Below are 27,732 nucleotides of genomic sequence, written 5' to 3'. Positions count from 1 at the left end.
TTTGTTAATGGAAAACCACTGGCAGGCTTTAGTACTGGATATTTTCACAGATGTGACTGTATAAACTAAATAAGAAATGTGTACCAGTCTCAGTCACTTTAGGTTTCCATTATGTGGTCCCAGCTGACCTGAGAATCACTATTTGACACCCTCAGGAAAGTAATGCCTATGTGCCTTTGGAACTCGATATCTATTGTTCTGACTGATTATTCAATTTATTCACTCTAAAAAGTTAAAACTCCACATTGAACATATCTTTATTAAAAGTTATGAAATCCTGTATCTAGAACGTGACTTGATTATAACAGTAATAGAACAAATTATGCTCTTTAAAGTTTTATTTATTGAAAAGCTAGTACATCCACATAATACAATTTTCAAAATTTATGAAAGGCTATACAGTTGTCTCCCTTTCAATTCCATTCCCCCAGCCACCCACTTCCCCTTTTCTTTCCCAGAGGTAATCATGGTTCCCAGCTTGTGTTTCTTTCCAGAAATAGTTTATACATATACACTCAATTATGTACTTAACACTTGCTCTCCTTTTTATATACAAATGGTAGCACATTGTACTCATTATCCTGCATCTTGCTTTTTTTCACCTAATAATGTATGTTGGCGATCATCCCACATCACTACATAAATGGTGTCCAAGTTCTGTTTATATATTTTATGCATTTTTTCTGCCTAGGAGTTTGCTGTATCAACATACCAGGATTTCAGAAACCAGACCCCTGGTGGTGTCATTTGGACAACTTTCAACCTTTTGTTTTCACAAACAACGCATCAAGTGAATACCTCTGTGTGTTCATCATTTTGTACATGTTGTGAGTATATACATTCCTAGAAGTGGAATTGCTGGCAAAGCCACGTGCATTTTTGGTTTTGATTACTTTGGAATCATTCCTCTTTGAATAAGAGTTTTTCCTGGACTTGATGTCTGCTAGAGGTTCGTGTGGGAATAGAAACCAGGGCCACATTCTAGAAAGATCAGAAGTTTTCTTAACTGGGATCCCCCCCCATTTGGTAGTTCCTTTAGATTTGACTTTTCTGGAGTAAGTAAATAGTGGCAGCTGGAGGGTTCTTCGTAAGGAACACTCCTCTTGCCCCAGCCCCCACCAACTGCTCCTCCAATTAGTATAGACTACTGTCTGCGAAATACGGTTTGTCTGAGCAATTCCTTGTCAAGGTCCCTGCCTGTTTCTCCTCAGACCGCAAATGGGTCTAGGAAACATCCTACCTCCCACCTACCTATGCCCTCTTTTACTGCTGTTATGTTTGTGTATGTGTTGCACTTAGGGTGTACCCTCAACCTCAGCTAAGAGTTCTTACCAGTGCTGTCTCACATCGACAGCCCTGAGCGTTCTCCTCAGAGAACTCCCACAATGGCTGCTTGATTTCCTCTGCCTGTGGCAGCCCTCTCAACAGGGTTTCAGCTACCTCCTAATTTTGTCAGCTATAGAAGTTATACTTCTGCTTCTTTTTCTCCTGTACCTTTTGGGTGAAGACTGAGATGACAAGAAAAAAAAAAGGCTGACTTTATGCCTCCTATTTAAACCAGAAGTCAGAACATACTTTTAAAATGTTAATTAACAAAACTTTCCTTCAGGGAACATAAACACTATTGATTTACTCTCTAAGGTGCAATGAGCTTTGACTTCCGGGTGTGGCCTTTCCCATAGGCTTTCTTTCCTGTATGTGTTCTTTGATGTACAATAAGGTTTGATTTTTGGGTAAAGGCTTTCCCACATTCTGTACACTTATAGGGTTTTTCTCCAGTATGAGTTCTCTGGTGTACAGTGAATGTTGATTTTTCTCTAAAGGCTTTGCCACACTCAGTGCATGCATACGGTTTCTCTCCTGTGTGTGTCCGCTGGTGTATGATGAGCTGTGACTTCTGGCTAAAAGCTTTCCAACATGCAGGACATTCATACGGTTTCTCTCCTGTGTGAATTCTCTGATGTATAATGAGTTTTGACTTTTCTCTGAAGGCTTTGCCACATTCATTACATTTATAGGGTTTTTCTTCTGTATGAGTTCTCTGATGTATAATAAGATATGATTTCTGGGAAAATGCTTTTTCACATTCATTGCATTCATAGGGCTTCTCTCCTGTATGACCTCTCTGGTGTAGCATGAGATAGGACTTCTGAGAGAAGGCTTTCTCACATTCATTACATTCAAAGGGTTTCTCTCCTGAATGAGTTCTCTGATGTACACCAAGGTTTGACTTTTGGGTGAACGTTTTCCCACACACATCACATTCATAGGGTTTCTCCCCTGTATGAGTTCTCTGATGCACAATGAGGGTTGACTTCTCATTGAATGACTTCCCACATTCAGTACATTTATGAGGTTTCTCTCCCGTGTGAGTTCTTTGATGTATAATGAGAGTTGACTTATCACTGAAAGTTTTCTTACATTCATTACATTCATGGGGTTTCTTTCCTGTATGAGTACTATGATGTATAATTAGATCAAGCTTCTGTATGAAAGATTCCCCACATTTAGTGCATTCATAAGTTCTCTCTCCTGTGTGGGTTTTCTGATGGACGATTAGGTTTGACTTCTGAGTGAAAGCTTTTCCACATTCATTACATTCATACGGTTTCTCTCCTGTATGTGTCCTGTAATGTATGATGACAGTTGACTTTTCTCTGAAGGCTTTCCCACATTCTGGACACTCAAAGGGTCGCTCTCCTGTATGAGTTCTCAGGTGTATTATGAGCTGGGATTTTTGGCTAAAGGCTTTTCCACATTCAGTACATTCAAAGGGTTTCTCTCCCGTATGAGTTCTCCAGTGTACAATGAGGTGTGATTTCTTGCTGAAGGTTTTCCTACATGCAGTACATTCAAATGGTTTCTCCCCATTTTTAATTCTCTGATGCAGACTAAGACCTTTCTTTCGCCTAAGGGCCTTCCCACACTCTTTATATCCATACGTTTTCACTCCAGGAGTTGTTTTCTCATACTCAGTATGGAATGATAATTTTGTACTATCATGTTTCTTTTCCACAGAGCTTCTACTAAATAAGTCTAAATTATCTACCATATTATTACCAAATGACACGTGTTTATGGGGTTTTTGCATCAAAGCAACAAGGTTTGTACTCAGATGAAGTGTGTTTCCAAATTCATTATGGTCATGGCCATTCTTGGTGGTGACTGTTTTCTTGTCAGGGAATCCAACTTGCATCAACAAACATTTATTTCTTTCATAATGGTGCTGTCTCTCAATCTGTTCATCAACTTGGCAGGCTTCTTCTAGAAAGAAGTACAGTAAACCATTTTTATACTTTGACATTATGGAATGGATTTCATATGGAAATGCCCTGCCATATGAAAGCTGATACTATTACCTCATTTTATCATTTATCATTTTATCAGAGTTCCTGGAGAGAGAAATTTGACCATCAAATTCTGGTCTTTTATTAAACTCCCACCTGCTAGCCTTTTGTTACCAAGAATAATCTTACCCTGACACTTCAGTCTTTTTTACCTCTACTTTTACATCATCTCTGATTTCCATCAACTCTGGTGACCTTATCATTCTTAATCTTCACTTATCATATGAACTCTTAACTGTACCTGACTTATACTACCATGTTTCCCTGAAAATAAGACCTAGCCAGACAATCAGCTCTAATGCATCTTTTGGAACAAAAATTAATATAAGATCCTGTATTATATTAAAGACCCGGTATTTACATTACATTACATTACATTATATTAAAATAAGACTGAGTCTTATATTAATTTTTGCTCCAAAAGACGCATTAGAGCTGATGGTCCGGCTAGGTCTTATTTTCAGGGAAACACTGTATTTACAACAAACCTCAATCCACATTCTTAGTACATGAGAGATTTAGAATAATTAGCCTTATAAAAACAAAGAAAAACCTAAAGATCTTTGGCCAATCCTGACTCTCCTTTGTATCTATCAAAGCTTGCATTCACAATTCTTTAACTGCACCTTCTGTTCCTGTCTACACTCTTTCCTCCAATATCTATATCTATTATTAACTCCAAAATCTTCCTCATGTTCCGTCACCCACAGATCCTAGTCCTCCATATTTTGCTATATTCAGAATCTAGATAACTTTTTGAACAGACATTCAGTCTGTTCAAAACTTACTCTGTAACTTTAATTTTTATTACCTTCTAAAGTAGTTGTTCATCTGTACCACTCAGATAAAATTGCAAAGGCTTGCCTTTAATATACCATATTTCATGAATCTCAATATGCATATTATTCTGCATTAACATTTCTGAGTCCAGATACACCTTACAATCAATGACATGTCATAAATTAATTGGTGGCAATTTTTCTTTCTAAATGGTGTATCTTAAAATCAGTGGTATCTTGAAGTCAATAAAATATGGCAAATACTTTTTGCACAGATACTTAATTTTTTTCATTATTTGTAGTTTGCTTTTCTTCTCACCTTTTCCTGAAATTTTATATGAAAATTTTCAAACATACAGAAAAGTTGAAAGCAGAGTATAATACTCATATTACCACTTAGATTTAATAAAGATAACATTTATGATAATACTGAATTTTAAAATTATTTATGATAATTATTTAAGTATTTATGATAATACTGAATTTTATGATAATATTTATGTAATAATAATATTTATGTAATATAATAAATAATATTATAAATAACAATATAATAAATAATATAATGTTTATGTAATTGTAATAATTATAATAATAAAATTATTTATAATTATTTATTAAGTATTATTTATGATAATACTGAATTTTATGATAATATTTATGTAATGTAATAAATAATATAAATATAATATTTATGTAATTATAATATTTATAATAATATTTAATAATATTTATCATATTTATGATAAATAAGTATAAGTATTTATTAAGTATTATTTATGATAATACTGAATTTTAAAATTTTAAAATTTTAAAACCAACCATGCAGCTGTGGTTTCTCTTCCTGTGACTTCTTTCTTTAGCTAGAAAAGCACTAGTTCTTAAACATGGGTGAACATCAGAATCACAGAAAAAGCATTTATAAAATACATTTGATGGGATCCAGGCTCACCAAGGATCTACTGAATCTGGACCTCCTTAGGTGGTAAGAAGCACTATAACATATGTGGCTAGGGTCATGAGCTCTCTAGCCCAGGATCAAATCCTGGCTTAGCCTTTCACTTGCTCTGTGACCTCAGGCAAGTTATCTAATCTATTTGTATCTTACTTTCCCATCTGGAAAATGGGAATTATAACAGTGCCCATCCACTGTTTGTTGATATGATTAAATTACTTATAACAGAGTATTCATGGCACATAGGAAGTGCTTTCCAATGTTTACTAGAACAATGACTATACTACTACTACTACCACTACTACCACAATGATTTGTACTACTATTATGATTATTAAGAACCACTACATTACCATAAAGAAATATCACAATATAGTCAATATGTTCTTGAATATCAAGTGGAAAAAAGGTGAATAAAACTGTGCATAGTAGGCTACCATTTTTATAAAGAAGGAATACATATACACATATATATTATATATGTAACTATATATATGTAATATATATACATATATAATATATATGTATATGTGTGTGTGTGTGTGTGTGTGTGTGTGTGTGTGTGTAGGCTCATATTGTAAAAACACAATGGAAGGATAAACTTAATTTTAATAAATGGTTACCTATAGGGAGAAGGAAAGAAGAGTGTGGGATAGAGAGGGAAAGAAGCTGGACTTCTTGGAATATGCCTTGTTTTCTAAATGTGACTTTGGAACCAAGTAAATACTTGTGTAAAAAAGAAACAACAGACCCAAAATGGAGTCATTTGTGGTTTGCCTCACCAAGGCTTAATAATTGCAGTTTCAGCCTTTCCCAGGAGTGGAATTTTAAAACCACACTAGAATTTCCTGATCAGCACTAGTGAGGTAATCTGTCTTTGCCTAAGGGAAAGTGCCAAAAATAATCCGTTTTCTTAGACCTCCTTGTCCCACTCTCCTTTTGCTTATAAAAACCTTCCATTTTTGTACAACTCCTTAGAGCTCCTTTCTATTTGATAGATGGAATGCTGTCTGATTCATGAAATATTTAATGCAGCCAATTATACCTTTAAAGTTACTCAGTTGAATATTTGTTAACACTTGCAAATTTTATATAATCATAGAGCAAAACTGAATATAAAGGATTCCCTAATAATAAATATCACCTCATCTATATTTCCTAACAACCATGCTGAAAAGTCTCGATTCTCAATGACACCAACATGATTACTTCAATTGATTGAACCCAACCCACTATACACATTCAGCAGTCTCAGAATAGTACCAACCATAAATACTGTAAAAATAATATAAACAGAGCCACTTTAAAATGGAGTCAGAGCTGCCTTCCCAGAGGAACTGCTTTGCACATGTTATTCCTCAAACCTTTGGAATGTTAAAAACAGGGCACAAAGAACGTTTGGACTAGGCCTAAAGCAACACGGTCTCAAGCAACTGTTTGGAAAGATAAGAAAGCGGATATTATGACTTCCCGACGATAACTACTGAACTACTGACTGAAAATTAAAAACATTGTTTAGAATTAGCATCACTATGGTGGTTTATCTGCACCTATAGAAATGCCTTCCCTCTATTGATGTAATTGTTTCCCTTCCCCTTCCCATAAATACTCCTTGCTTTTGTCTCCCAATCAGAACACTATTTGGGTTTCTGCTGAATCAGTGATTCCCAAATAGCTATTCTTTTTTTTTTTTTTAATCTCAAATAAATGCTTGTTGCCTTTCACTTTGGTCTTTTATTTTTAGGGTAATCTTACCAACAGACATAAGATTAATAAATTTAAAACCTTTAAGTCCAGAATTTGATTTGAAAATATCAATTTGAATATATGTATTTTCTCTTAAAAGTCTTTTTTTTTAACATGTAAAGTTCCTAGCTTTGTCAATGAAAAGGCCTAGAAACTATTCCCTAACTTCCATATTATGGTCTCAAAACATTATTTACCACTAAGAAGAACCAGGCCTCCTTGGAGAAGTGGCTGATTCTAGGTCAGAAATATGTAAAGTGATCCTAGAACATCTTGTAACACTAGAAAGCAAAGAATCTACCAAAGACTCAGAAGCCAACTTGAAGGCATTTCCATTGGCCAGAGATGGAGCACTTTGATTCATAATAAGGATAAGGCAATGGATTAAAACATAAACATGTTTAAATTCCCAAGACCGTAAATGATACTCAAAAAAGACATATTAGTCACCTTTGAATGGTACTACAAAACCAACTCGTTATTTTGAAAAATAGGAAAAGCATGTAACTCATGTATACTATGTACCTATTCTGTATAATATGTAACTCATGTAATCAAATAGGTCAATCCCTCTTTATAGTAGTATCCCAGCTAATCAACAAAGAAGGAATGGTAGATTTTCAGTATCACCATTTTGCAAACATTAATGAATTAATGGATCTAAGCAATAATCACCAATGACTCATAACAGAAAAAAGACAACCATGTATTACATGCTTCCTGATGGAAGTATGTTACACCAGTTAGGAAATAATCCTGCTAAAAGAAAATAAAACGCTGAATCTAATCAAGCTTCAAGATCTAAACCGGGGACGTCATAGGCATGGCGGCAGTAAGGTGGTCTTCTTGAGTTCTCCTCCAGAACTTACCACAAACTGAATATCTATAACCCATCAAAGGACTCTCCACACAGAACAACTGAGAGACTTGTACGAGGATTACTTGAAGGGCCCAGCTCAAGAAGCACAAGATTCAACACACCAAAGGCAACTCCAGACCAAACCAGAGAATTACGGGTTTGACCTATAAGTGACACACCCAGAGGGAATTCTCCACAGGTACAAGAGCCCACAGAGGCCAAGCCTCATTTAAGCGGTCAACTCTCACACAGCAGAACATCCACTGTAGGCAGAGCCGAGTCTCACAACTAGTCAGCCTAGGAGTCAATCCCACCTACTGACAAGCCAAAAGCAATTAAAGATCAACTTTAACAGGACAATATACACAACACAAGAGTCACCTTTGGAGCACACGCAGATGAGAAGAAGAAGTAGTGCAAGTCAAAAATAAAGGACACATACTACATAAGATAACCCAGCAAGAACTAAGAACTCTAGGGGATCTACCTAATACATCAAAGCAAACACAGAGAGCCAGCCTGAAGGGACTCTTACTAGCCAAATCAGGGACAATCTGAACATCAAAATGAATAATGACAGTAGAAGATAATGGATTATAATACATTGAAAAATAGGAATCCACAAGTCCATACTGATAATCAAATTAATGGAGATGGGATAAGGGAAATTCTTTACAGAAGAGTGCCAACTTACAAATGTAGATGAATAGAAAATTCATCATCTATTCAACCATCTCAGTAATGACTGATTCAGGCAGAATCATCAGGAAATATTAAAATAACTGATGAAAAATTTTAAGGAACAGGATATTCACACAGTTTGGCAGCTCCACAAAATGTTAAACACACAGTTCTCACACTGTTTAACAATTCCACTTCTATGTATGTAAAAAAATGAAACATACATCACCACAAAAACTTCTACATGACTATTCATAGAAGCATTAAAGTGGTAACAACTTCTAAATGTCCATCAACAAATGAATAAACAATATGTGGTATATCCATACAATGGACTAGTATTCCACCATAAAAATGAAGTACTGATACATGCTACAATATGGACGACCCTTGAAAATATGCCAACAAAAAAAAAAGAAACCAGATATAAAATGCCTCATTTTGGGCCAGCCATCATGGATGGAGCATCATGCTCCTAGTGTGAGGTCGCTGGTTCGATTCCCACATGGGCCAGTGAGCTGCGCCCTCTACACCTAAGATTGTGAAGAACAGCTCTCCCTGGAGGTGGGCTGCTGTGAGCTGCTGTGTGCTGCTGTGGGCTACCGTGTGCTGCCAGGAGCGGCTGGTGGCCAGCGTGAGTGGCCAGCAGCCATCGTGGGCGGCCAGGAGCCAGCGAGAGTGCCATGAGCTTCTGTGAGCGGTGGACCGATGACTGGTGACCGACTGTCTTAGTGGGGGGAGGGGGGGAGCGCAAGGCTCATAATACCAGCATAGGCCAGGGAACTGTGTCCTACACAACTAAACTGAGAAACAATAGCTTGAACCAGAGTGCGGGGACGGGGGTGGGGGGGGGTAGGGGAAGGCGGAAGAAGGGGGGAAAAATGCCACATTTTGTATGGTTCCATTTATATGAAATGTCCAGAATAGGCAAATCCATAGACAGAAAGATTAGTGGTTGCCAGGAGCTGGGGGGAGGAGGGAATAGAGAGTGACTGATAAGAGACAGGGGTTTCTTTTTGGGGTGATGTTAAATGTTCTAAAATTAGACAGTGGTGATGGTTGCACAACTCTGAATATACTAATAATCACTGAATTTATATACTTCAAAAGAGTGAATTTTATGGTATGTGGATTATATCTCAATAAAGCTCTTTTAAAAAAGAGATAATCAAGATGTTTTAGGAGAGCAAATCTGATAAGTATATCTAAGCTGAATGGAATCAGGTAATTCAACCTGGAATAAGAGCATTAGCCTAGGACCGTGACTAATGTGGGCCCGGCTTCAGATAAGGCAGTACGAAATAAGAATGGTAGAAGTGGCAGGGCTTGGGGGTAGGGGATTGGTATATATAAAACACTTAACTATGGGTAAAAGGAGCTGTGCAAAAACTTGTGAGTGAGCGCCATCTTAAGGAGAGTGGTCTGGTGGGTATGGGACAGGGGAGGGGGGAACAGTCATGTCTGGGATGTTCACGTCCCTGTCCTTCACCAAAGGGCCACAATCTTTTCCCAGATATTCCTGAAAGCCCTTTCAGAGGTCCTCACCCCTGACTGACAAGCTGGGACCTCAAGTTCTCATAGCCTGTGTCCATTCCACTTACCTGGAAAGTTCCAAATTGGGATTTTTCCTTCTGTCAGGCACAGCTCTTCTACCTCCAATTTGAGAATGAGGTCTGGTTTGGTAGCCTGCTGCCCTGCTAATGAGAAATGACAGCAATGCCTCGTTGGTCTTCAGAGCCTCTGAAAGAGGAAGGTGGAGTTTGGGACAACACAAGGGACCTATCACTTGACACAGTGGTTGTGAAAGCATTTCACCTGGGTTTTGAGTTGATAATCACCTTGTCAGGAGAGCAGGGGGGGGGCAGGAAAGGAACTTTGATCCCTGGAATTCAGTGTCAAACTCTTCAAACAGTTCAGAGACATTGCAAGTGTCCGAAATTGGGAAAGGAAAGGCTCTCTATTGGACATAACCGTAAACAGTGAAATTACCTGAGGAAGTCATTCTTACCCACAGAGACTAGGTTGCCATAGGTCTCCAGCATCACATCTCTGTACAGGTTCCTCTGTGGAGGGTTCAGGTACTGCCACTCCTCCTGGGTGAAATCCACAGCCACATCCTCAAATGTCACAAGTCCCTGTAATTGCACATTCCTTTTATTCTAAAATGCTGACCACTGGGTAATGAGGATGGAATGTAGGGGAAACTTCTGACTGGGCTCCCCGTTCATGATGATGACATAATACAGGATGTCTGCTTTATATCACGTGAATGACCTACCTTGTGGGAAAAATCACAAATCATGGTAGAAAAAACTATTCCATTAAATAACAGAATATATAAGACAATGTTGTATTAGCACAAAGCTAGACAAATAGTCCAGTAGAACTAAAAAGAATTCAAATATGTATGGGCACCTGAGTTATGACAAAGCAGTGGGGACAGGATGATCTTTTCAAATAAATGGGGACAGTTTACTAGATAGCTATATGGGGGGAAAATAACATTTAACTCCTAACATTCACCATACACAAAAATCAGCTACAGGTAAATTGTAAATCTAATGTGAAAGGTAATACAATAAAGGCTCCAGAAAATAATACAGGAAAATGTTTTCACAGTCTTGAGGTACGGGGAGAATTCTAAAACAAGACATGAGAAGGACCACTCTTAATGGAAAAGACTTATAAACATTACAAGATTAAAAGTACAACAGTAAAAAGGCAAGCTGTAGATGGGGAAGTTACCCTCAACATTCATAAGTGATAAAGGGATCTTACCTGGAACATATAAAATAATCTCTACAGATCAATAGAAAACATACATACAACACAGAAAAATAGACGAGAGATGTGAATAGGTACTTTACTAAAAAGAAAAACCAAATGACCTATGAACATGAGAAAATGTACTCAACTTTATTAACGCTCAGGTAACCAATGAAATGTATTCAATCCCATTAGCACTCAGTTAACGAAAATGAGCCACACTGAGATACCACTCAAGGTTATAATCAAGCAAACTAAAATACCATAAGTTTGTGTTGATAAGGGAACTCACACACTGTTAGAAGGAATGTAAACTGGTATAATTGCTTGGGGAAACAGATTGGCATTATTTACTGAAGTTGATTTACATACACTATGATCCAATGATTGTACTCCAAGGTACACACCTTAGAAAAAAATCATGCACATGTACTCTAGAAAACAAGTATAGGGATGTTCACAGCAGCACTATTTCTAATACTAAATTGTGGGAAAAATCCAAATGTCCCTCAACAGCACAATGGGTAATTGTGGCCCAGTTATTCAGTGGAATGCTGTGGTAATGAAAATGAATGAATTACAACTGCATTCCAACATAGATTAATCTCACAGCTGTACAAAAGAATCAGACACAAAAGAGTACATACTGCATGATTCTGTTATATACAGTAAGAGAACAGGCAAGACCAATCCATGATGTTAGAAGCCAGGAGAGTAATTACCTATGGGGATGGGTGGTATTAACTGGGAGAGGGTTTGAGTGAGGATTCAGAGGTCCTGATTATGTTCTAATCTTCAGCTATAGGGTGGTTACACAGTGTATTCACTTTGTGACAATTTATCAAGTTGTAAACGTATAAACTGCACTTCATATGTTATAATTAAATTATTTTATATCTTTATACTTAAAAATTATTTTTTCTAATTTTTTCTATAATGATATATTATACATTTTTACATTTACATTGTGTGGTAAATAAGTTTAAAATTATTTTCAACAAAAGTGAGAAGGCCATTGGATCAAAAATGGGATTCCCATTTCAATAAATGGTGCTGGAACAACTGGATATGCATATGCAACAAAGGAACTTAAATTCATACCTCCAAATATATAAAATACATTACTTATAAATATGTTACATATAAATATGTAGCAAATATGTTATATGCTACTTTTCATTTACAAATCACATATCTGGCAAAGAAGTAGTATTGAGAATATATAAAGAACTCAAAGCTAAAAGGAAAAAAATGAGGGGGGGAGCAAAAGAGACACTTCACCAAAGAAGATATACAAACGACAAATAAGCACATACAAAGATGCTTAACATCGTTAGTCATGAGGAAACTGCAAAATTAAAACCACGAGATACCACCACACACCTATTAAAATGGAAAAAAAAAAAAAACAAACCTGAAAATACCAAGTGCTGGTGAGGATGTGGATCAACTGGAACCATCATATATCATAGGTAGGAATGCCACTTTGGAAAACAGTTTTCCAATTTCTTATGAAGTATAGACTCCCATATGACCCAGCAATCCCACTCATAGGTATATTTACCCAAATAGATGGAAACTTATGTAAACCCAAAAACTTGGACATGAATATTTATACAGCAGCTATATTTGTAATAAACCAAATAAGAAACGACCCAAATGTTTTTCATCCAGTGAATGGACACACAAACTTGAATCCATACGATATACTACTATTCAGCAATAAAAATGAAAAAAACACTAATGATACATGTAACAATATGGATGAACCTCAAATGTATTATGCTAAGTGAAAGAAGTCAGACTCAAAAGCTATATACTGTATGACTCCATTTGTATAACATTATGGGAAAGGCAAAACTATAGAGACCAAAACTATATGAGTGATTACAAGGGGCCAGTGTGCAGCAAGGGTTGACTACAAAAGGGAAATACTGGGTGACAACAGAAGTGTTCTACATCTTCATTGTGGTGGCAGTTACGTACTGTATGAGTTTGTCAAAACTTGCAGAACCGTACACTAAAGTGGGCCCATTTTACTGTATACACATTATACCTTATTTTTAAATTTTTAATTAAAAAATTAAGGAGCTTCCAAGTATTCTAGAATAATTACATCTATTAAATCCAAATCTGGAAAACTTTTCCAAAGTGGCATTCCTACCTATGATATATGATAGTTCCAGTTGATCCACAGCCTCATCAGCACTTAGTGTTTTCAGGTGTTTTTTTTTTCTATTCTAATAGTTGTGTAGTGGTATTTCATTGTGGTTTTAATTTTGCAGTTTCTTCATGACTAATGATGTTAAGCATCTTTGTATGTGCTTATTTGTCGTTTGTATATCTTCTTTGGTGAAGTAGATCTCTTTTGCTCCCCCCAATTTTTTTTTTAGCTTTGAGAGTTCTTTATATATTCTCAACACTACTTCTTTGCCAGATATGTGATTTGTAAATATTTTCTCCCATTCTATAGCTTTTAATTCTCTTAACAGTGTCTTTCAAATTTTGGTGTCACATCTAAGAAATTATTTGGCTAACCTAAGGTTAAAAAGATTTGTATATTTTCTTCCAGAAATTTTATAGGTTTAGATTTTACATTTAGATCTGTGATCCATTTTGAGTTAATTTTTATATATTTGGAGGTATGGATTTAAGTTCTTTTGTTGCATATGGATATCCAGTTGTTCCAGCACCATTTATTGAAATGGGAACTCCCATTTTCCATTGAATGGCCTTCACACTTTTGTTGAAAATAATTTTAAACTTATTTTATTTACCACACAATGTAAATATAAAAATGTATATCATTATAGAAAAATTAGAGAAAAAAATTATTACAGATCAATGCCAGAAAAATCACAAATCCCAACTTCATCGGGAGAGAAAAATGGAAACTCTCCGTTTAGTACATTCTTGGACCCCACCCTATGTACTTTTTTCCCTTAGTGGATTCCAATCTGTGTCCTCTCCCTGTAACAAGACATAACCATGAATATAACAGCTTTCAGTGAGTTCTGTGAGTCCTTCCAGGGAATTATCAAACCTAACACACACACACACACACACACACACATACACACACACACACAATGCCAAAAAAATGTATACAAGTGGACACTTTAGTCAACATTGCTCAAGCAGTAGTTTGCCATAATCAGGTATCTGGACGCTGATGGCAACCACTTTGAGCACCTCTTGTAATTGCAGAAGTCAAACGTGACTTGCATTTATCTTGTATTATTGGTATATATCGTGTATTACAATTATAATACAGTTTTCCTTTCTTAAAATTTGCATACATTTTTTGCATCATATATCTATATCGATATCTATATCTATTATCTATGTAAATAGACACACACACAAACACCAAGCTCTGTTCACTGAAAGGGCCTAAAAGTAATGAAACCCCAGTAGTGATGAGCACACCTAGCACACAGATTTTGGTTACTATATATGATTATCCACTAAGAAGAACCAGTGTTCCATGGAGAAATGACTGATTCTAGGCCTGGGTCAGGGAAAGTAAAAGATGAGGACTGGAATATCTTGTTGCATTAAACAATAAGGAAGTGCTCTGAGAATTATAGAGATGTGTCAGAGGGAAACAAAAGCCAGCTTAAAAGGGCTCCCACTGGTCAACTCGGGGACAACTGAGCATCAAAATAAATAATGATGGTAATGGATTATAATCCATTGAATAAAATAGAAAACCTATAAAAAATTGTATTACTGATATAAATAAGTAAATAAATAAAGAAGAGGAAGACCCACCTTTTAACACCATGACTTTGGACATTAGGATTCCAACATGTGAATTTTGGGGGAACACAAACATTCAAACCATAGCAAAGTTCAACAAACAAAATCAATCATATTTCTATATACTGGCAATGAATAACGGAAACCAAAAATTTTAAAACAAAACCATTTACAATAACTTAAAAAATGAAACAAATGAAAAATGTATAGGTCTAATAAAACATGCTATTATGAATTGAATTGTTTCCCCTCCCACAAAATTCATATGTTGAAACTCTAACCCCCAACATGAATTTATTTGAAGAAAGGACCTTTAAGGAGGTAATTAAGGTAAAATGAGGTCATAAGAGTGGGGCCCTAGTCTGCTAGGACTGGTGTCCTTATTATAAGAAAAGGAAAAAAATCACCAGAGCTCCTTCTCTCTTTGCACAAGGACAGAGAGGAAAGGACATGTTGAGGACATCTCAAGAAGGCCGCTGTTTACAAACCAGGAAGAGAGATCTGACCAGAAACTAATTCTGATGGCATCTTGATCTGGGATTAAGAAAACAAATTTCTGTTGTTTAAACTACAGAAAAATAAATTTCTGTTGTGTACACTACTGAGTCTGTGGTGTTTTGATATGATGAGATACCACTATATTACTTGAATGACTAAAACTAAAAATACTGACAGCAAGTACTGGCAAAAATGTGAAGCAGCTGGAATTCTTATACATTGCTGGTAGAAATGAAAAATGATTCCATCATCCTAGAAAACAATTTGGCAGATTCTTAAAAAGTTAAACACACGCTTACCATATGACCCAGCAATCCAATATTTACTCTAGAGAAATGAGAACATATGTCCACACAAAAACCTGTTATGAATGTTTAAATTAGTTCTACTCATAATTGCCCCAAACTGGAAATAACTCAAATGTCTTTCAACAGGAGAACGGATAAATAAGCTGTGGTACATCTATACCATAGAATACCACTCAGCAATAAAAAGGAAAGAACTACTGACACACACAACTTGACTGACTCTCCAGGGAACTATACTGAGTGAAAAAAATCCAATCTCAGAAGGTCACATACTATATGATTCAATTTATATTACTTTCTTGAAATGACAAAATTCTAGAAATGGAGAACAGATCAGTAATTGCTAGTAGTCAAAGAATGGGGAGGGGGGAAAAGGAGGTGGATGTGGCTATAAAAGGGCAACATAAGGGATCCTTGCAGTGGTGGAACTGTGTCTTGACCACATCAATGTCAATATCCTGGTTGTGACATTGTACTGTAGTTTTACAAGATGTTCATATTGGGGGAAACTACGTAAAGGATACACAGGATCTCTCTGTATTATTTTTACAATTGTGTATCAATTGTCTCAAAAGAAATTTTAATTTTTTAAAAAAAGGTTACATATTGTATGATTCCATTTATATGACATTCTTGACAAGATAAAACTATAGTGACACAGATCTGCAGTTCACTGAGGTTACAGGTGGGGGAATACATAACTGGAAATGGGTAGCAGTTTTTTTGCGTGATGCAACTATTCTCTATCTTATAGATTAGTTACACCAATCTATACACGTGTTAACATTTATTGAACTGGAAAACAACAAAATCAATTTTACTGTGCAGTAATTTAAAAAAATAAAAAGTTTTAAATGAAAGGAAAAAAGGGGGTGGGTTGTGGATGTCTGCAGAACTTTGTCTTTTGGCCAAATGAGAATCAAAATTCCAACTGAGAAAATTACTTTCAGGAAAATCATTTGAAAGACAAGCAGTTCCCTAAGGTATTTCATTACAAAATTACATTTAGACATTAGGTCTCCAGCTAACTGAGAAATGCTATTAAGAAATATCTGCAGGAAACCAGGGACTGCATTTATCACCAGGCTGTGGTTGAAGACAATCCTACCATCCACAGGAGGACCCAACAAAGATATTCCTTGAAAGGCAATTGCAGGAAAAAATTTCTTTCCTGAGGAATTAGTGTGCTCTCTTCTGAGGCGTAAGGTGAGCCAGGTTACTGGTTACATTTCCTTCTGGTGGACAGAGGCTCAAAGAGAAATTTGCAACTCATCATTAGTATCTGTTACATCTTATATCTTTCCATGTTTATATTCTAACGTGGCCTTGCTGCTCTCTCTCATTTTCCCTGATCCTAATACTGATTTACAAATAATTTCCTATTTTATGTCAGAGATTCCTACATAGCTCATCACATCCACGGTAAAACAGGAAGGAACAGACAACAGTCTTACCTGAAGTTTGCCCATTTCCTGCTCTTCTTGGGAAAAGGCAGAAATCTATGAAGGCTGAGCTGGAAGAGTGGAAAAGTGTAGAGCATATGAGAGACCCCATCAGGCTTCGAGTGCCCAGAATTATCTGCCTAGAAATCCCCTCACACCAGCTAGGCATGAGGCTTCTCTGTGGAAGTTTGTGCAACCCTGATGTTTTCACAACCATCTGGGTATTCTTGACTCTTTTCCTCATGTAAACATTTAATATAAAATATTTTTTCTAGATATTCTCATGCATTGACCCAAAAATTGTATTTCTAGGTATTTTTCTTGATGAAATATGTATCATAATTTCTCTGTATCTTCATTTCAGCATTGACTTTAACAATGCCAAACTTAAACAATCCTATATGACCCACAATACAGAATTAACAAGGAAATACAAGAAATGAAATGCTATGTAGCTATTAAAATAATGTTGTACAGAACTAGACATGTATCTGTGTCCTCCTCTATTTTTACTGAGGCAACATTGGTTTATTACATAAGTTTCAGGTGTGCAACATCATAATTCGATAACTGTATATACTACATTGTGCTCACCTATCTGTGTACTTTTCTGTACATGTATCTAAATTAAGTTTTTAAAATGTTATAGAATAAATTTTTAAGCTAAATCACAGTAAACTTCTAAATGAAAAAAAAGTAGGTTATAAAACTGTAGGAACCCATTTTAAAACTGTATGTTCAATGTTTAAAAATGCATACCCCTTATACACACTAAAAAATGTCAAAGAATGGACATTTAAATGTAGGGGGATAAAATTAGTTCCTTTTAATTCCTTTCCCTCTATTTTCTAATTAATCTAGAATTCAAATGTGTTACTTATCTGTTAAATGCCAAGAAAACTTAACTTTTAAAAACATTACCCCCATGATGTTAAGCCCATCCCTGCAGATCCCGCAACATCAGGCCCCACCCGCCCCTCCCAAGCCCTCGACTATGAGCGAGGCCCTTAGGCAGGTGAGTCCTCTCAGGTGCCTCTTCTATCTTCTCACCTCACTGGGGCCGTCTTGCCCAGGAGCCGGAAGGAAGCTTTCAGGTGCAGATTCACTTCAGCTGGAGCATTCACACAAGGCCCCTACCTTGGGGCTTGGGCAGGGGGAGAGAGGCAGAGGGAGAGATGGGGAGCGCCTAAGGAGGGGCCTGAGGGGTGCTATGAACCCTTAGCGAAGATCACAGTGCTGGAAAATGTGTAAAAGTCAACGTTTAACAAGCCCCATTCAACCCTGATTAGCCCCATAACTTTGCCCACCATTGAGATTACCCATTACATTTCCCAAAAACCCTCATACACCGACCTCTCACTCCTCTATCACTCTCTCCACAACCCCCCCACATCAATGACCCTCACAAACCCCCTTCACTCGTCCCTCAGAATTCCCCATCACTCAGTGCATAAGCCCTAGCATTCGCCCCCCCCAACCTCTCTCTCTCTCTCTTTCTCTCCCATTTATCTCTCTCTCTCTCTCTCTTTATCTCTCCCTCTTTCTAACAGATTCTTCTGCTTGCTGCAGAGGAGACCGTTACAAAAATTGGCCCCGAGAAGCACTTCCGCTTCGGGACCAACTCGGACTCGGCAGCCCACAGGTTTGCAGGGGCCGGGTGTGCGCACGCTCAGTCTGGGCTTGGCGCCCGGGTCCGCCAATAGCCAACTTGCCGCCCCCTCCTGTCGCCCCAAGCGAGTGAGACGGGGGTGAGGCGCAGGCGCGGAGGGAAGATGGCCGCGCCGCTGATGTCACTGCTCGGAGGGGTTGGCCGTGCCCACCGCGTCTCTTCTGCTGGAGGGCGTAAGCATTGAGCAGGTGTTTACTTTGTTCTGAGGAGGTCGTGCTACTAAGACTTCCAAGACCAATTTCCTTATGGCGGTGAAGGTAAGTATCCAATTAAGGAAAGTTCTAACAGGCAGGATATCGGTGTCTTGAACTTAAAGGGCAGTATAGGGTTTGCAGGTGTAATTGAACTGGCAGACAGGATGCAAGGCACAATTGCATGACCTGCTCAAAGTCTGGGAAGTAGGGAAAGGTCGCTGGCTCCATCCAGTGGCTAGAGCTGGGAATTGGCAGTTTGAAGGACCGTATGCAGAGAAACGGAAAGCTGAAGAAGAAATAAACGGTGACCTAGGAGACACACACTGTCATGCAAGATGTCATCCAGAGTCCCATCTCCCGCTCCCCACATAAGAACACAGGACATGGTGAGGCCAGAAAGGAACACCCACAGAGCCATAGTTAGGGGAGTCTCACCACTGTATTCTCTCTGACAGCTGGGTTGGAGACACAAGAAGCAGGAGCCACACCATTTGTAACCCACCTCTTTTCTGCCAACCAACCCCACTTGCTAGCTGCAATCTGCTGTGCTAACTGCAATCTGCTCTTGCTAGCTCATCCACCATCTTCTTGCTAGCCCCCCCCCTCCATTTCTTTGCTAGCGAAGCAATGGCAGTTATATTAGTGGCCAATGGCTCACTGGTTACAGCTGACGGCCAACTAGCCACAGCTGATGGCCATCTGATCACAGCTGATGGCCATTTACTACCTGAGCCAGCACCTTTCCACATGAGGCCAAGAGCCTGGAAACTGCTCTCTGGGACTTTGTCCCCACACTCCACCCCCCAGGGTCTTGTCTCATAATCTACATGACAAGTGTCTTCCGTGAGGGGCCCTGTGTCAGGAACCCAGCCCAGAAAAGAAAGTTCCAGTCCAGTTCAAGTAATGTCCCAGGGGTGCCCCTCGATGTCCACCTACTTTCTGGGCACAGCCAAGGTTTCTCATAAATAAGACTGCAGTCTGCATCAGTGTCAACTAAGGCCAAAACCCTCTGCACATTAGAAGGTAACCAATATGTTGACAATTCCACATGGGGCCTCCCCAGTCCCCGCTCATCCCCTCTGACCTAGTACCTTGCTCCCCTCCCCCTGCCTCCGCTCAATCAAGCTGACAGGAGTCAGCCTCAAGCAGCCGCATGAAGTCCTCAACGGACATGGGTCAAGCTTTCCTAGACTTCTCCTTTAGGCTTCGCTGGAACTGCTGTTCTGGACACAACTGTTTCCAAACTTCCAACAAGAGTGCATTTTTCTCGATCAACCCCTGCTGCCACGAGATCACGCCACATCTGCGTGCATGTTACTCTCTGAGGCCTGTGACCACGCCCCCTTACTTTTGACTTGGGCTTCCAGGCCTTGACTTCTCTGACCTCCTGTCTTAACTTCCTTCGCCTCCGGCTTTCAACATCCCCTAGGGTGGCCATGGCAATTGTAACTTCATGGATCCGCTGCCCCACATTGGGCGTAAGAATGGCAACCAAGGATCCAAAAGCACTCACAGGGGCAGTATCCAAAACCAGATCTCTCATGCTGGCTGTAAAACGCCCGTCATCCGGCCCCCGCATATTAGGGTTGAACATACCATGTCTCATACCCATTTCACAGATGATTTGAGTAACTTCAGTATAGGATTGCCATTTACTCACAGTGTCTGGCAGCTCTCCAGCCTGTCCCCACACTGTGTGTACCGCAGCAGTGAGCCACTCCATTAGAGAATGGTTGCCCTGGTCTTGGGCCAACTTATGGCAATTCTGTAACCTTTGTCACAGGGACGGATGTACCATCACGGAGGCTAGCTTTTCCATCTTGCTTGGGGAGCAGAAAATGCTGTCTGCTCCCTTATCCCATAAACGTAGTAGCCAAGCCGAGACTGGCTCTCCAGGGCGCTGTCTGTACCACCTCCCCAGCTCCTGCAAATCAGTGGGAGTGTAAGGGGTGTAGGTTGTGAATTCAGTCACAGCTGGGTTGTTGGCAGCAACTCCCCGGGGCCCAAAGGTTGTTCATGTTTTACCTTTTGCTTAATAATGGGCTGGGCATGGGGGTTGGGAGCTACATTGTCTCCACTCGCATCATCCGCCTCTGCCTCAGAGTCTCCACTGTGGGGCCCCTCTTCCTACAGGCAGACCTAGCTTCCAGCGCCTCCAACTGGGACACCTGGTCCTGCCCCTGGGCTATTCCAGCAAGCGTTTCCTCTGAGTGATGATGCACCACAGTGAGAACCTCCTCCAAGCAGCGGTCCCGAGCTTCCAGCGCCTCCTCCAAGGGCTGCTGGTCTGGCACCTGAACTATTTCATTAAGCACGTCCTCCATGATATGACGCAAGGCCGTGAGGAACATCCAGCCCACGCGGCCGGCTGTACCCTTCCCCTCCTCTGGCAACCTCTCAGCCAGGGCCTGCAGTGCCCTCTCCACACTGCCCGGAGAGCCATCCATGTCCTCCCACCCCTCCTCGGGGGTCCAACTCCTGAGAACAGTGGCCACCGGGTACCACACATTATGTGGGGGCCACCTGTCCTCCTGGAGACAGACTCCTTTCCTACCTGGCCGGAATCCTGCTCACCATGCCAGGTGTCCGAGTGGGTGGTGGCCTCAGTGCAAGATGTCCCAACCCTCGGAGCCTACAGCAGCAGATTACCAAAAGGAAGGCGACACCTTCTATGGCCAAGAGGGTGGTGTGCCATCTAGAGGCTCGAGACTCCCAGGCAGACCGTGCCTCCCATTCCTGGCTCCACTCCTCACGGGCCTCCCAAAGCTGAGCTTTCACACGTATAAACTGCTCTATTACCCCTTTGGGAATTCTGGACGACACCGTACCCTGCTTACTGTGCCATGTGTCACATGGGGTGTCATGCTGGGTCTCTGGTCCCGCTCCCCGCACAAGAACACAGGACATGGTGAGGCCAAATAGGAACACCCCCGGAGCCATAGGCAGGGGAATCATATCACTATAGTCTCACTGGAGGCTGGGTTAGAGACACAGGAAGCAGGAGCTACACGGTCTGCAACCTGCTGTCGGCTTCTCTGCCAACCAACCAATCCCCTTGCTAACAGCAATCCGCTCTTGCTAGCAAAGCCATGGCAGTTATACCAGTGGCCAATGGCTAACTGGGTACAGCTTATGGCCAATTAGCCACAGCCGACGGCCATCTACTACCCGAGCCAGCACCTTTCTACGTGAGGCTGAGAGCCTGGAAACTGCTCTCTGGGACTTTGTCCCCACAGCAGGGATGTTGCAATGGTCCTAAAGTAGGACCTAATTTGGCATGTTGGAGGAACAGGAAGTTTCACTGTGTTGGGAATGTGTAAGACATGGGCAAGGGGCAGGTGATTGGGGGGCCAGCTGCTGTAGGGCCTCCTCTGCCAGGAACAGAGCTCATGTTTCATTCTGGACATAATCGGAAGCCATAAGAAGGGTCTGATTTTTAAAAGACCAGTCTGAAGTGATCTCACATTATATACTAATGTTGAAAGTGCACATGTATTTGACTCTTGTGTGTTGCCTGTCTTGCACCACTAGAGCATAAGCTCCACAGGAATCTGCTGAAGCACCCCCTGTACAGCAGGTAGTGTTCTAGCCATCGGGAATACTGTAGGGAAGAAAACAGAACCAAAACCAAACAACAACAAACCAAACAAATGAACATGATGGAGACAGCCTGATTTCGAAACCCTCCCCCACCAGCTTTGTAACGGATGGCAGAACTCAACTTCCCTGTGCTTAGTTTCCTCATCTATAAAACGAGGGTAATGATAGCGCCTGCTTCATTAGGGTGGTGGTGACAAATGAGTTGATAATTGTAAAGGGTTTAGAACCATGCGTGGCACGTAGCAAGTGCTATATAAATGATGATGATGATGATTTAAATAAAATTAGACTGTGTATATATAAAACTTTTTTAAGAAGGGGAAAAAAATAAAAAGGTGACCTGCAGGCTTCTTTGTGGAGACCAAACTGCAGAGGGCAAGGGCAAAAAGCAGGAAAACCAAGGCTCTTGCCAACAGGCCCAGCTAGTGATAATGGGGGCTCAGACTTAGCTCAGTCTCTCCTGTGTGCCAGGCACGGTGTGAAGCAAATGACCTGCCTCAGATAGTCGCCACTATCTGTGAACAGTCCTATGGCCCCCCACTTCTCAGATGAGGGAACTGAGTCCTAGAGAGACTATGTAACTTGCCCAAGGTCACACAGGTTCCCAAGGTCAGATCCTTAACCTCCACCTAACACTACTCTTGTTTATTTAATATCCTACAGAACTTCCAGAAGGTATCTGAGGTCTGAAATATATATGTAGCAGACAAAGCAGAGAGAGAAAGCAGGAGATTAACTCAGATCTCATGAAGGATCAGCGCCTCCTGGGTACAAAACGTATCAACCCTCTGAATGCATTAGGAAGGGAAAAATAGGAGCAGCTGGACCTTTAGGACCCATCCCAGTCTGGCCACTTCCTGCCTGCAAACATCATTTCCTCACCACTTTGTACACACACACACACACACACACACACACACACACACACCTATATGGAGGGGGAAATCCTTTAGGGCTGGTGGGTGTTGGAGTGCAGTGATTGCCAGCTCCAGAAATGTTCCTGAGCCAGTGATACAGGCCCTCAGAAACCATCCCAGGGTTCACAGTGCACATTTATAGCTATGTGAGGCCAGCTTTTCTGCTACAGACCTAGGATCCTGTCATGCAGGGCGGCCTGCGGGGTCTCTGCTCCCGCTCCCCACATAAGAACGCAGGATATGGTGAGGCCAAAAGGGAACACCCACGGAGCCACAGGTGGGGGAGTCATACCACTATATTCTCCCTGGCAGCTGGGTTGGAGACACAGGAAGCAGGAGCCACACTATCTGCAACCTGCCGTCCATTTCTCGGCAATCCACAACCCACACTCCGCCGTGTTAACTGCAATCTGAGCTTGCCAGCCACCATCTTATTGCTAGCCCCCATTTTCTGCTAGCGTAGCCACTGCAGTTATATTAGTGCCCAATGGCTGACTGGTTACAGCTGATGGCCAACTAGCCACAGCTGATGGCCATCCAATCACAGTTGATGGCCATTTACTACCTGAACCAGCACCTTTCCACGTGAGGCCGAGAGCCTGGAAACTGCACTCCTGGCTCTCTCCCCACACTCCACCCCTACAGGCTCTTGCCTCATAATCTACGGGACAAGCTTCTTCCGCGAGGGGCCCTGTGCGAGGAGCCTGGAGGTGAATGCAATATCCTGGACACAGCCAGGCTCTCTGGGCACAGTCAGGGTTTCTCAGGGCACCACCAGTCCTTCTGGGCACAGCCAGACTTCGTGGGCTTCTTAGGGTACCACCAGTCTCCCCGGGCACAGCCAGGGCCTCTCAGGGCACTGCCACTCTCTCTGGGCACAGCCAGACTTCCTGGACTCTCAGGGCACTGCCACTCTCTCTGGGCTCAGTTAGACTTCCTGGGCTCAGCCAGGGCTCTCAGGGCACTGCCACTCTCTCTGGGCCTCTCAGGGCACTGTGATGGAACAACAGTGACTCACAGTCAAGGTGCTTACATATTCTCGATGGCGGCCAGTCAAGACACAAAAGCAAACATCCGCCAGTCCCACTACATGGTGGTATGTCCCAAGCAAACAGTCAAGCGTCCATTAAATTAGGGATAGAAGGCAATTTCCCATAGTCCATAGTCATTCGCCAGGGCTGTCCTGGGGGAGAGGGATGACCTTGACCTCACCCTCATCTCCCACGGAGGACTCAGCAACCGTTTCCTCCTGGGACAAGTCCTGCATCCGGGCTGCGTCAATAAGCAGTTCCCAGCCCACAGGGCGGCAAAGACCTTCACTTTCTCCAGCCTCTGCTGGTTGGGGAACGGTCCACATCTTCCCACCCCTCCATGGGGGTCCAGCTCTCAGGGAGCTGCTCCTCCTGGTCTTCCTGAGACTGAGTGTTCATACGCACAAACTGCTCCACTGCCCTTCGGAGAGCTTTGGCCAGCACCATATCCTGCTCGCTGCACCATTTGTCATGAGGGGCGGCCTGCGGGGTCTCTGCTCCCGCTCCCCACATAAGAACGCAGGACATGTTGAGGCCAAAAAGGAACACCCACAAAGCCATAGATAGGGGAGTCACACCACTATATTCTCGCTGGCGGCACTATAGTCTCTCTGGAGGCTGGATCCACACTGTCCGCAACCCGCCATCCTAACTGCAATTCGTACTTGCCAGCCACCATCTTCTTGCTAGCCCCCATTTTCTGCTAGCGTTGCCACAGCAGTTGTGTTAGTGGCCAATGGCTCACTGGTTACAGCTGACGGCCAACTAGCCACAGCTGATGGCCATCCAATCACAGTTGATGGCCATTTGCTACCCTAGTGAGCACCTTTCCACATGAGGCCCAGAGCCTGGAAACTGCACTCCTGGCTCTGTCCCCACAGATCCCCACTGTCTGTCTTAGGCATCCTCTACCATTGGTCCCTACAGGTGAGACCTCCTCATACAGTGGCTTAAGCAGCAGATAGCTAGGTAAAGTCGTGTGGAAAGCTGACAGGTAGCTGGTCCCACCACAGAGTCTGCACATGTGACACTCCCACCCAGACATCCTCAACCTCGCTGGTAAGTCATCAGAACAATTGCTCTGAAGATACATTTTTATCAAAATTATGAAAGAGTTTGTTGCCAATTATGAGCAGTCATTTTGGATCATGAGGTAGCAGGTGAGTTTGGCAGAGCAAGAGCACAGTAGGAGCCAGTTCTCTAGTGACCTTGGAGCTGCCATGCTCACCCTGAACTACCTGCCTCCAAGAGAGGAATCCCCTTCCATCCTCTTGAAGCTACTGGTATTTGTGGTAGTGTTGATATGTGCAGCCAAACCAAATCCTGAACGATACATGAGACTTTTCTGTCGTGGCTGATGTGAATGTCAGTAAACGGGAGACACATGGTACTGGGGCAAGGGGAGGTGAATAATGGTGAATGAAAGACAAGTTGGGGATGAATTTGGAGAGACAAAGGGCTATGGAATGGAAGTGAATGAGTAGTAGAGTGGAGTGAATGTAAGTAGTGTGGGGCGGAATGAGGGAGTAACTATGCCTTAGGTTTTGCCTTAATTTGAAATTATGGATGAGACTGAGTAAATGATAGGAAATGAAATACAGTCTAAGTGACAGAGTGAAAGTGGGAGCAGACTGTGAGTGAATGGAGTAATGAAAGACGGTGAATGAAATTGATAACACATTAGAGTTGATATGAGTACTAAGGATTACAGTGTGAGTGAATGATGGTTTATGAGGCACAGTATCAGTAAAGAGGTAGGTTTCGGGGAAAAGTAGGAAGGAATGGAGGTAATGTGGGGCATAGAGGGAAGAATGGGGTGCACAAGGGACAGAATAAGAGGGAAGGGAGTTGAATACATGGTAGAATGTGAATACATGAATCGGGTCTAGTTTGAGTGGGAATACTATGAGGGAGAAGGAGAGTGATGAGAGGCGAGTGAGGGCAGGCTAGGATTAGACAGTGATAATGCAAGGCCGTGTTCCAGGGATGTACAGGGGTCCCAGTGTGAATCTGCCCAGGTGAATGAGCTGAAGTGTGTGCATGATTGGAGGTAATGTTGGGCAGGGTGAGAGGGGATAGAAGTAAAGAGCAGAGGAAGGTGAGTAACTGGGTATTGTGAGGCAAAGGGAGAGGGGATGCAGGTCCAGTCACATGGCCCAAGGGGAGTAAGGTGGGGAAAATGGGGCCCAATGTGAGCAAAAAGTGTTGAATTTGAGGCAGAGTGTGACTGAATGGGGGTACTGTGGGGCAGAATGGGAGCAATTAGATGTGAATCAGGAGCAGAATGGGAGTGATAAGTGGAAATGAGGGTCACATTAGAAGTGAATTTAAATGAATGAGATAATGGGTGGCAAAGAGAGAGTAAATGGAGGTAATGAAGAGAAATTTGAGAAAGAATGGAGATGACCAAGCATGGAGTGAGTATATGTGGGTAACTTGAGCTAGTGTTTGGGATTAATGTGGGACACAGGTCCAGGAAATGGAGGTAATATGCGGGCTGCATTAGAGAATAAGGTGAAGGAGCAGAAAGAGAGAATAAGGGAGAGAATGAGGTCCAGAGTCAATGAACAAAGCTGAAGGATGAGCTATGTGAGAGTGAATGGGAATCATTTGATGCAGTGTCAGGAAGTAGAGGTGAAAGCAGCAAATGAGTCTGAGTGAGAGTGAATAGAGGTGAAGAAGGAACGTGGTGTGAGAGACTTTGGGTAATGGTAAGTAGAAGGTTAGGGAATTGCAGTAATATGAGGCCCAGTATGAATGAATATGAATGGATGAGAGGCAGTGTAAGTGAATAAAAGGTAGAATGAGATCGGAGGTGAAAAAGCAGTAGAGTGTGTATATATATGCAATATATAATATACAATATGTAACGATGGGCAGACTGTGATTGAATGAGGCAGATTCCAGTAAATCAGGGTGGAGCAGGGCACAGTAAATGAAGAGAGGTGAAGGAGGTGCTGAGAAAGAGTAAATGGAGGTAAGGGGCGGAGGGACAGAGGGTGAGGGCGTGGTGGTCATGTTTTGCAAAGCATGAGGAATCTGAGGTGGTAGCAGGCACTAGTCAGCATAGCTGACTACTCAGCAGAGGGGGGGCAATGGAGGTGATGAGGGGTAGAGTGAGTGGAAGTTGAGGTAACCAAGTGCCAGAGCATGATTAACAGGAGTAGAATGGGATAGT

The 27,732-nt window shown here is 41.4% G+C and overlaps 1 protein-coding gene across 3 annotated transcripts; it reads right to left on the bottom strand.

The window, feature by feature from the left end:
• Positions 1 to 328: 328 nt before the first annotated feature.
• ZNF182 (zinc finger protein 182) lies at positions 329 to 18,774 on the bottom strand. 3 transcript variants are annotated; one of them, XM_081042443.1, is made up of 5 exons: positions 18,194 to 18,774; positions 17,156 to 17,214; positions 10,376 to 10,502; positions 9,969 to 10,064; positions 329 to 3,264 (listed from the first exon to the last, which is right to left on the bottom strand). In XM_081042443.1, exons 2-5 carry the CDS (start codon positions 17,168 to 17,170, stop codon positions 1,637 to 1,639), a joined length of 1,866 nt encoding a protein of 621 aa, XP_080898569.1. In that variant the 5' UTR covers positions 17,171 to 17,214; positions 18,194 to 18,774; the 3' UTR covers positions 329 to 1,636. The 3 variants fall into 3 exon arrangements, with proteins under 3 accessions (XP_080898569.1, XP_080898571.1, XP_080898570.1); XM_081042445.1 differs by having other exon boundaries at positions 329 to 3,261; positions 18,194 to 18,756; XM_081042444.1 differs by having other exon boundaries at positions 9,969 to 10,061; positions 18,194 to 18,756.
• Between the last annotated feature and the right edge of the window lie 8,958 nt (positions 18,775 to 27,732).

This window comes from Rhinolophus hipposideros, assembly GCF_964194185.1.
Source record: "Rhinolophus hipposideros genome assembly, chromosome: X".
Taxonomy (NCBI): Eukaryota; Metazoa; Chordata; class Mammalia; order Chiroptera; family Rhinolophidae; genus Rhinolophus; species Rhinolophus hipposideros.
This window is presented reverse-complemented; position numbering and strand designations above follow the sequence as displayed.